Source organism: Gekko japonicus, unplaced genomic scaffold (assembly GCF_001447785.1).
Source record: "Gekko japonicus isolate JY-2015 unplaced genomic scaffold, Gekko_japonicus_V1.1 scaffold666, whole genome shotgun sequence".
In the NCBI taxonomy this organism is placed as follows: Eukaryota; Metazoa; Chordata; class Lepidosauria; order Squamata; family Gekkonidae; genus Gekko; species Gekko japonicus.
Genome location: NW_015160854.1, coordinates 845,827 through 855,986, shown reverse-complemented (window position 1 = coordinate 855,986; position 10,160 = coordinate 845,827). Strand labels below are relative to the sequence as shown.

The 10,160-nt window shown below is 48.1% G+C and overlaps 1 protein-coding gene across 1 annotated transcript in view; it reads left to right on the top strand.

The window, feature by feature from the left end:
* Positions 1-2,457, top strand: part of AARD (alanine and arginine rich domain containing protein) — a 4,955-nt gene extending 2,498 nt beyond the window's left edge. Inside the window, exon 2 of the mRNA XM_015421386.1 lies at positions 2,317-2,457. Within this exon, the coding sequence (XP_015276872.1) occupies positions 2,317-2,457 (141 nt within the window). The remainder of the gene's footprint in view (positions 1-2,316) is intronic.
* The last annotated feature ends 7,703 nt before the right edge of the window (positions 2,458-10,160 follow it).

The window sequence follows — 10,160 nt, the reverse complement described above, 5'->3', positions numbered from 1 at the left end:
TCTTCCATAGAAGCTTGCTGGGGTGTCCCTGGGCCAGTGTCTCTCTCTCTCTTTCTCTGAGCCTAACCTACCTCACAACATGGTTGTAAGGATAAAATGAAGGAGGGGGAAGGCAATGTACTCTGCCCTGAGCTCCTTGGAGGAGGGTGGGGAGGGGCTAAAAAGCGCTAAATAAATGACTAGACTGTTCTCTGTTCTCATTAGGGTTGCTGACTGCCAGGTGGCATTCCTTGATCTCCTACTATTTACACTGGATCTCTATGTCATACATTCGCTGGTATTTTTCCTTTGCTGCATGTGCACATTGATCAAGTAAAAGGTGTCATGATGGTCACTGGAGTGAGTAGAGTTGCCAGGTCCTACCTGGCTGCCGGCAGGGAGACTCCCGATCCTTCCTGTAGTTCTTCTGGCGTGCACGTCACAATGACATCACCCAGAAGTTATGTCATTGTGTTTCTGAAGCTCTACGTTTTGGGCAAAACACTAGGTTTGTTTTTTTTTGTCTCAAAACCATAGAGTTTTGCCCAAAACCTAGAACGTCGCTCCTGATGTCAGAAACACAATGACATTACTCCCAGGTGATGTCATTGCACTAGCAGTGCCAGGAAGGGCAAGCCCATAGGGCCAGTGGGGCATTTTGGGGCCCCACCCCTTAATTAAACGCCCTGCCCCACAAATAGCCATGCCAGAACCCTTATTTTTGAGAAGAGACCCCTGCTGCTGGCGGCAACCAGGCTGAGAGCACCATGGCCTGCCCTCGGGCTTCTCTCTCCCTCCCAATGTGGGATTGGGGTGGGGCATCATGGGACCTGGGGGAAAAAACATATTTCCCAAAGGCTCATGGGGATGTTTTTGAAAGACTCCCGCTGACCTAGGTGGTATACAGCAGGACTGGGGAAGCAGAAAGGGGGGATGGCTGGAGAAGTGGTGAAGGTACCACTCTTGAGTGCCCTTCTAAGCTTTCCTGACCTGTAGAAGGGAACTCAAAAGGCATTTAAATGCCCTCTGAGCTGTTTTTTTCCTAGGAACTGACATGCTGCTGGCTACCCTGCCCTGTCCCTTGAAAGGAAGGGCTAGAAAAAGGCTCGCAGCCTCCCCCTTTAGAGACAGGCATTCAGGTTAATTTAATTAACTGTAATTTAACTGCCCCTTAAAAATTTAAATGCCCCCCGAACAAAAACATCCTGGCTACGGGCCTGAGGAGGGGGCTTCTCAGGGGAGGGGCTTCCTCTGCCGCCCAGCTGGGCCTCGGTGGATTGGTGGCCCCAAAATTGAGGGATCCCCTGGCCCCATGGGGGAATGGCAACCCTAGGAGTGAGTGAGAATCATAGGGGGGATTAGAGGAGGAGAAGGAGAGTATTGTGTAGTGGGTTGCCGCATGGATGGACGACAGAAACTGACGTAGTGCATAGCACGCTTTATTAGTACACAACAAGGACAAACAACAACGGCCGGCGGGCCAACTATATACACACCCTGGGGACACACTCCTGGGTCCCATTGGCAGGTTTGAATCTCCCGCCACGGTCCCATTGGTTCCCCAGTGGAGGGACTAGGATCCTAGTCCCTATTGTTATGCCGGGTTCAAGCTCAGGAGTGTGCGCTGGCCTCTGGTGGCGGTCAGCGGACACAACAGAGAGGGTGGTCAAAAGCTGGGATGTAATTTCCTTACTGCAGGCTGTGTATGTTGGAATCCCACTTGCTTGGGGTTCTTAGTGGGGGCGGCTGCACCCTTTGTGCAATGTTTGTTGGTTTCTCAAAAGCATCGGGTCAGCCACTGTAGAAAACGGAATGCTGAACTAGATGGGTGCCAAAGGTCATGGTTTGCCTAGGGCACCAAAAAACCTTGGGCCAAGAACGTTTGGACTTACGAGTCACCATACTGAAAAGGTTGGGAACCACTGCTATAAGGTACCTTAATATGAGGGTAACTTCACCAGGGGATTTGCTCTCCATCCTCAAACAGGGCAGAGGGGAAAGCTGGGTGGGAATTCTCGTTTCCCTTCTGTATGGTTCTAGAACGTTCCATTCAACACAGCCTGGTACTTTTAACACAGCCACTTAGATAGAAGAATAAAGACTATAACTTTCCCCTAGTCCTTCTGTATGGGACTATGTTTATTACTGGTGAGGCAAATACTCTTTGCACTGGACTGGGCATTTTTATGTATTCTTAGGATCGTACTGTGATACTGAAAATATTCCAAGGCTGAGGTCTGGTGAGCCCTACCACTAATTATGCCCTGCTGGATGGTTATCATCTGTTCAGACCAATTATCTTCTCCCCTTTTTTTTGGTTTTTGTTGTTCTTTGTAGCTGGAGATGAAGTCTCAGAACCGCCAGCTTGCCAAAACTCTGCTGGATTTAAGCACAGACATACAGAGACTGAGAAATGAAACCGAGATGACGCCGTCTTTAGAATCAAAGAACCCGTGCATTGCTGAAAGCTCAGAATGATTAAAAATATATATATACACCTGCATTTCAAGGCATACATTGTGAAAATCAGGGCCGGCTCACTCACTAGGCGAACTAGGCGATCGCCTAGAGCGGGACAGCCCTTAGGGGCACCAAACTGCACCCGGCCCCGTACTCTGGGAGTTTCTTATTTGTGTTTTTCATTCTTCCTAAAATGCATTTATTGTTGAAAGTTAGTGGGCACACGGGGGGAAGGGGCAGAAGGGATCCTCGCCTAGGGTGCAAGATAAGCTGGAGCCGGCCCTGGTGAAAATGCTACACGGATCACCATTCGGACAAAAATGGAGAAATTATGCTGCTCGGTTAGATCCAGTGCAGTAGCAGGATGTGACTTGAATGCTATTCCACACCCCTTAAACTTGAAAATCTCTGGTTAACTTTGTGGGCGGGAGGTATTTATAAATTAGGTTTTAGTGCTAACTGTGGAGTCACAGCCAAAGTGGAGAAGAGTTTTCAAACAGCTACAAATGCAATCTGTGCCACTTTCATTGCCTTAGCAGTCAGAATTCATCCCTAATTTTTTTGATCACCCATCAACTTCAGTTCTCAAGTGCTTCAGTGCTTTATGGTGCATACTGGAAAATGATGACCATGCTGTGGAATATTTCTTTTATTTTTTAAAATTGACATTTGTAATAGTATTTTAGGTTTTAAGGTAGACACAATTAAATTGCAGGAATGATGTGAAATAATGAATACACTTAGGGTTGCCAAGTGTCCCCGGGGGGGGGGGGTTACCCGCTCGATGGGTCCCTTACCTGCCAGCCCGGATTAGGCTGCCGGGGGAACCCCACCCCCAAAGTGCCGGGATCGTGGAGACATGCCCGGCGTGATGACATCACCCAGAGGTGACGTCATCATGCGGGCACGTTGCGGGGGGGACATTCTATCATTTGAGGGAAAACTCTATGGTTTCCCCTCAAATGATAGTGGTCCCACCCCCAACATGCCCGACACGATGACATCACTTCGCGGCGTGCGCCCGAAGAGGGCCAGGACTCCCCCCGCTGCAGCCATAGGTAAGACTTGGCAACCCTAAATACACCACATACTGGGGGTGGGACCAGTGTTCCCTCTAAGCTGTGGAGTCTTGTGAGCAAAAACTCTACTCTGTGAGCTACTGGCATTAAAGTTGTGAGCGAGCGATTTGGCTACTGCATAAATCAGTGTGCTCTGGAGCCATCTTTCCTGAGCTAAGACAAAAATCTGTGAGCTAGAGACTAAAAAACTGTGAGCTAGCTCACACTAACTCAGCTTAGAGGGAACACTGGGTGTGACCGTATACAAATTCAATGGACCTAAAATATTAAACCTTCTTCAGCCATCTGCATACATGAGGTATGGTGTCAATGGTGTGCTGATGCCAGCCAAGTCCTTGTTTTTCATTGACTTCACAACAGATTTTGGCCTCATTTGAATGTCCCTATGCTGTTCCTGGCTGGGGATCTGAAGCATAATCCCAAACAGATTCGAGGAAATTATGGATAGAAGACCATGCGTTGTGATATTAGAGAAATATATCTGTGCTGCTGTGGGGGGGGGGAATCACATGCTTCCAGAAGAAATAGATAGCTGGCTGGAAGCACTGCTTGACTCGAGTTCACTCCTCAAAGTTAGTTAAGCCCGAGCCAAGAATGCTTTCTATCAGTTATAGCTGAGGTCCAAACTGGATGTGGCAGCCACAGAAAAATGCCTTTGAGGGCCTGCCCTGTCAGACTCTGGATTTCTCAGCAAACCAAGGAGCTGGCCCACTCATTACCCTGTCTGTACCCCACATCTCCAGTCCTCCACCAGTCACCGCTGAACAGCCGAGCAGCGGGTGGGGTTGTTTTCCATGCCTGGCCACCAATCAGCTGTGGGATGGGAAAGGCCTCACAGGGTCCAAGCACCATCATGGCCTGTGGGCCGGTTGCTAACTCCACCCCCCCGAAAAAATTGGAGTGCCTGGTTGGACCGTTGGGGTCAGGGGCCTTGCCCACTTCCCCAACAGCCCAATCCATACAAGGTAAGACGCACAGAGTCCACATTTAAGAACAAAAGAAGTTCGTAGGTGGGGGGAGGGGAAACGAAAGCTCACCCTTAAGGTTGCCGACCTCCAGGTGGTGACTGAAGATCTCCTGGGATTACAACCAATCTCCAGGCAACAGAGATCAGTTCGCCTGGAGAAAATGGCCGCTTTGGAGTCCCTCCCCTCCCCAAGCCCCACCCTCCTCAGGCTCCACTCCAAATCTCCAGGGATTTCCCAGCCTGGAACTGGCAACCCTACTTGTCCTTCCCACCCACTACTTACTTCCTCGCAGTTGTCCCCAATCATCTTCCAGAGGTCATTTCGGGGGGATCGCAGTTCCCCCGGGTGAGGTACGGGGGGGCGGGGCACATGATGAAGCCCTGCCCCCTGCTTCCAGCCACCCCGCTTCCGGCCCTCATTCAGCCAGGAGGAGGCAGGAGAAGAGGGAGGGTAAGTTGCTTCCTCCCTGCCTCTCCCCCCCCTGCCTGCCTGGGGCCAGGGAGGGCCTTGGCGGGGCTTCCTCGCACTCCCGCCGGCCTTGCAGGTCCACCGCTGGGCCCCTCATGGGGCTCGGCAGTGGAGCTGCAAGGCCGGCGCTGGCGGCCGGGACCGTTGGGGGTGGGGTGTGTGGCCTTATGACACACTTCCGGTGATGTCAGGGGGTGTGGCATATGATAATAAGTTATGCTAATGGGTTCCCCTAGCTCTTTTTCTACGAAACGACCCCTGTCATCTTCCTTCAGCTGTCGTCCAATATCTGAAGCGGACCCAGCTGTGTGAACAGTGCCTGTGGGGAGGGAAGCGGCAGGGTAGGGTTTCATCTGTGTGCTTCTTTTTCAGACCTGGACTTAAAGCACAGGGCTGCTATCATCATGTGTATTTTGACCTTGGAAAGTCAACTGTGTCGCTGCCTGGAATAAATCCATGGGCTGGCTAATGCAAAGTGCCCTGTGGGAGGCTCCCCTTGGAGAAATACTCGGAAAACCCAATTGGGGCAACGTGACAGTGTAAGGGCTTGGTACCCAAATATTCAAGGGCTGAGGGATATTTGTAAAAGAAGATGGAGGATGCCTTTCACTCAGAATCTCAGAGCAGCTTACAATCTCCTTCCCATCCTCTCCCCACAGCAGATACTCTGTGAGGTAGGCGGTGCTGAAAGAGCTCTCCCAAGAACTGCTTGAGAGAACAGCTCTAAGAGAACTGTGTCTGGCCCAAGGTCATTCAGCTGGCTACCTGTGGAGGAGTGGGGAATCAAACCCGGTTCTCCAGATCAGAGTTCACTGCTCTTAACCACTACACCAGGTCCTGTAAAGGGCACATATCTACTCAACCCTTGCCTCACAACCACTTTTCTCTCAGCAAGGCCTACTTCACATTTTGAAGTAAAAGGACCATGTAGTAGGTGAAGTGACGATCTATACCTGAGACCCTGGACAGGTGCTACCAATCAGATTAATAGTGCTCAAGGCAGCATACCTGTTTCTCCCCGTCCGCTCGTCTATTGTATCTCCACAACAATGCTGTGAGATAGGTTAGCTAAGAGAGAGCTCAGGGTCACCCAGTGAGTTTCATGATGAGCTAGGATTTGAACATGGGTCTCACCTAGCCACTACAGTATTAAACCCCTTCAGTGGTTTTATTTTATTCAAATGCTTATAGCCTGTCCTCTTTCCTGAGACTCCAACTAGATTACACAGTGCAGAAAAATACAGTCAAATAGCATGAGAGAGCCAATAAACAATGTGATAGGACTAAGATTTTAAAAATTAGAAACTGCCAAAAAACTATCATACATGCTGTGTCATAAAGAAGGAAAAAATTGAATTGGAAAATTAGAAATCAATGTAGTAAGAACAAAATAATACATTCAATGAACAATGGATACAAGTTTAAGCAGATACAAGATCAGGTGAGAAAAAATGGGAAGAAGTAATGGGAATGATTATGGCTTTTCTTGTCGTTGTTTTAAATCAGTGAAGAGAAGTGTGAAATAAATCCCTGCTAAGAGTTCTGTGTGCATTTTCACACCAATGTGCCAACCTTCAGAAGAAAACCCTTTTGTTCAGAGACAGACACACAAGAAACCCATGGGGCAGGAAGCCCCATTTGTCACGCGTTAATGGTGAAATACGTCTGCAGATAAACTTTTTAATTAAAATACTTCCTCTCACCCTACAGCTGGTGGGGGGGGTAGGGCCGAGGAATGACAGCATTCGCAACAGCGAGCTAGGAGGGTGCTAAACACTGCTGGTTATAAAACAGCGTTAAATCTGGGCAAAGGCTGGTTTATAGTCACCATCATGGGGATTATACGTAAATGATACTGTTTTTTAAAAATGCACTGCCGCTGAGCTCCAGAATGCCAAGAAGATGGAGCCAGTGAAGCTTGCAGTTACCCATCCATTTACACACACCAGGGGCATGGAACCATTCTTCTTCTAATAACAAAGGCCCTAATCTAGAAATCAGCTTTGCCTGCCAGCCCATTACATTCCGTTTCTGTACAACACACTCCGAGCAAACTTTGCCAGAGATATTGTCTTGCATTCCAATATTCTGAGTATTTTGAGCTGTATGTCAGGGTTGCCAGGTCTGGGTTGGAAAATACCTGGAGACTTTGGGGGTGGATCCGGGAGAGGGTGGGGTTTGGGGAGGGGAGGGGCCTCAGCATGGTACAGTGCCATAGAGTCCACCCTCAAAGCAGCGATTGCCTCCAGGGAAGCTGATCTCTGTCAGCTGGAGATCAGGTGTAAAAGCGGGATATCTCCAGGCCCTGCCTGGAGGCTGGCAGCACTATCCAGGTGGCAACTGGAGTTTTCCTGGGATTACAACTGATCTCCAGAATACAGAGATCAGTGTCCCCTGGAGGAAATGGCCAATTCAGCTGGTAGATTCTAGGACATCTTATTCCATCTGAGTTCCCTTCCCTCTCCGGACTCCACCATCACCAAGCACCACCCCCAAATCTCAAGGAATTTTCCAGCTGGACTTGGCAGCCCTACTTCATGATGATTCTGGTAACCAAAGTGCCGAGATCATATATGGGATAATTATTCTGTCATGGGAAAAGCAGACACAATCTGGAGGCATCTCTGTGCTTCACAGGGGTCTGTTTGCAAAACCTCTCTGGAATATCTGGAACAAAACTTAGACTGGTATGATCAATGACAACCAGTGTGGTGCAGTGGTTGGAGTGTTAGGCTAGGATTTGAGAGACCCAGGTTTGAATCCCCACTCTGACATGGAAACTTGCTGAGTGATCTGGGGCAGTCACACACAGCCTAACCTACTGTGAAGGAACAGACTCACTAGCCCTTCTCTGTTCCTTTTGATCGGACCCCCGGGAGGTCAGAAAAAATCCACAGCCACCCCAAATCTCCCAAGAATGCTGATTACAACCTTGATTAAGCACTGACTGCTACCAATGACTCTTGGGAGTATCTTTCACCAAACGGAGTCATATGTCTCACACTCTGTACCAGTGTTGAGATTTAGAGGCCCTGTCAAGTTGCTGTGCCTCCCACTACCCTTCTACACACAAGTGCAGGGGAGATCTACCAGAACGTCACACTTTTACAACTATTTTGCTCCAGGGATGGGGAGCTTCTCTACTGACTGTTACCACACTTTGGACAGCAAGACAGACTAGACATGGTGAGTTTACTGAGATTAGATTTAGAGGGTTCAAAATTAAGAAAGTATAATAAAAGTAATAAAAGAATACACATGTTCAAGCTTTGGGGCTGAGCAAGGGAACAAAGAAAAGGTGAAAGTAAGCAGTTCTCTTTTCCTTCTCTAGTTACTTTCTAAATGATCTAAATGACCAGCATGACAACAATGGGAAGCTCTAGGAATCACTGGAAATTCTATGGTTTTACTTCTGGGTTGTACCTAGAAGTGGCACAGTGGCATTGCTGATATCACACGTCCCCCAATATCGCTGGCCTGAACACCCCCTCCCCCGGCCCTCCTCTTGCTGCCGCCAGCTGGCTCAGCCGGGAAACCCTAGAATTCTGCCCACTGGGGAAGGCTAGCACAATAAGAAAAAAGTGGCACAATACTATCTGGTTTGATTGGTGATACCTACTGTAACCTAACAGGCAAGGTTGCTGCCATGCACTTGTGATGATATGCATATGCAACACTCTAAGTTTCTTCTTAACACATGCTGAACACATCTATAGACAGCATGGAAAGACTGTAGTCAGAATCCATTGAGAAGCACCATCTTTTGCAGTGGCCAATGTCTTCCTGGTTTGCCTGTTGATTATCAAACATGCTGCCCATCAATTTGATTGGCAGAACTGTGTTGGCACAGGATGAGAACAAGAAATATATGATATCTTTCTACTTCAGCAGAGCTGTAAAAACTAAGCCAAAATTTATGGCAGCATTGAAATATTTCCGTCTCTTGTTATGCCAGTTATTAACTAAGAATATTCCTCACTGAAGATTTATTTGGCTAAAAAGAAAAGCAATGAAATTATGTGCATCGGTGAACTGTGCAGGTAAAGTTATTGGCAGAGCAGGGAATTCAAAAATAAGGCAGCCAACCAGCCCAGTGACATGTTGCCCTCTTTTTTTGGTGAAACAAACACTTCTCTGGAAAAACAGAATTAAGGTGCAATACAGATGCAGCTCTCAAATGCTTTATTTCACATGCAGAAATTACACAGCTGGTTTTAACATGATACCCTATTGTTTGGAGATGTGTTCTCTTTTTAAAAAAAATACAGCTCAGTGGAACAGGCTTCCTTGGGAGGTGGTGGGCTCTTCTTTGAAGGTTTTCAAACAGAGGCTAAATGGCCATCGGACAGCAATGCTGATTCTGTGAACTTATACAGATCACGAGAGGGAGGGCAGGAAGGGTTGCATCAGTGCTTAGTTCTTGTGGCCCTTTCTTACATGCCCAGGGAAATGCGGATTGCCACTTTGGGGTTAGGAAGCAATTTTTCTCCAGGCCAGTTTGGCTGGGGATCCTGGAGGCTTTTTGTCATCTTCTGGGTGTGGAACAGCAGTCACTGGGTGTGTGGGGGGGAGGTATTTGTGAATTTCCTGCATTGTGCAGGGTGTTGGACTAGATGACCCTGGAGATCCCTTCCAACTCTATGATTCTATGATTCCCCCCCCAAAAAAAATTCACTAACAGTTTGATTCTAAGCAGAGTTACACCACTAAAGTCAAGGGGCTTAGGTTTGCCATTTACCCACTAGTGGCAGGAGTTTTCCTGCCAATGCTCTGCTTTCTCCACACTTGCTCAAAAGAGTGACAGGAGGAAATGGGGAGGGAGTGAAGTTGATCAACATAATTTATTTTTATTTATTTGTTAGGTTTGATTTTTAGACTGCCTTTCCCTGGGGAACAGGGTGGCATACAGTAATGCAAATATGCATAAAAATTAACAATAAAAACAGTAAAATCCAATAAAACACAATAAGACCTAACGAGATGACATTAAGACTGCTGATGAAGCCACTGCCCTGCGGGAGGGGGACGACGACAAGAAGACAGGAACGCCAGACCGATGGAAACCGTTGCTGCCCTCAACCAAATGTCTAGTGGAACAGCTCTGCCTCACAGGCCCTGCAGAATTGCATTAGTTCCCACAGGGCCCAGCTGTTATTCGGCAGAGATGGGGGTGGGGTGGGTGGGTTGTGCAAGAAGTGGAGGAGAA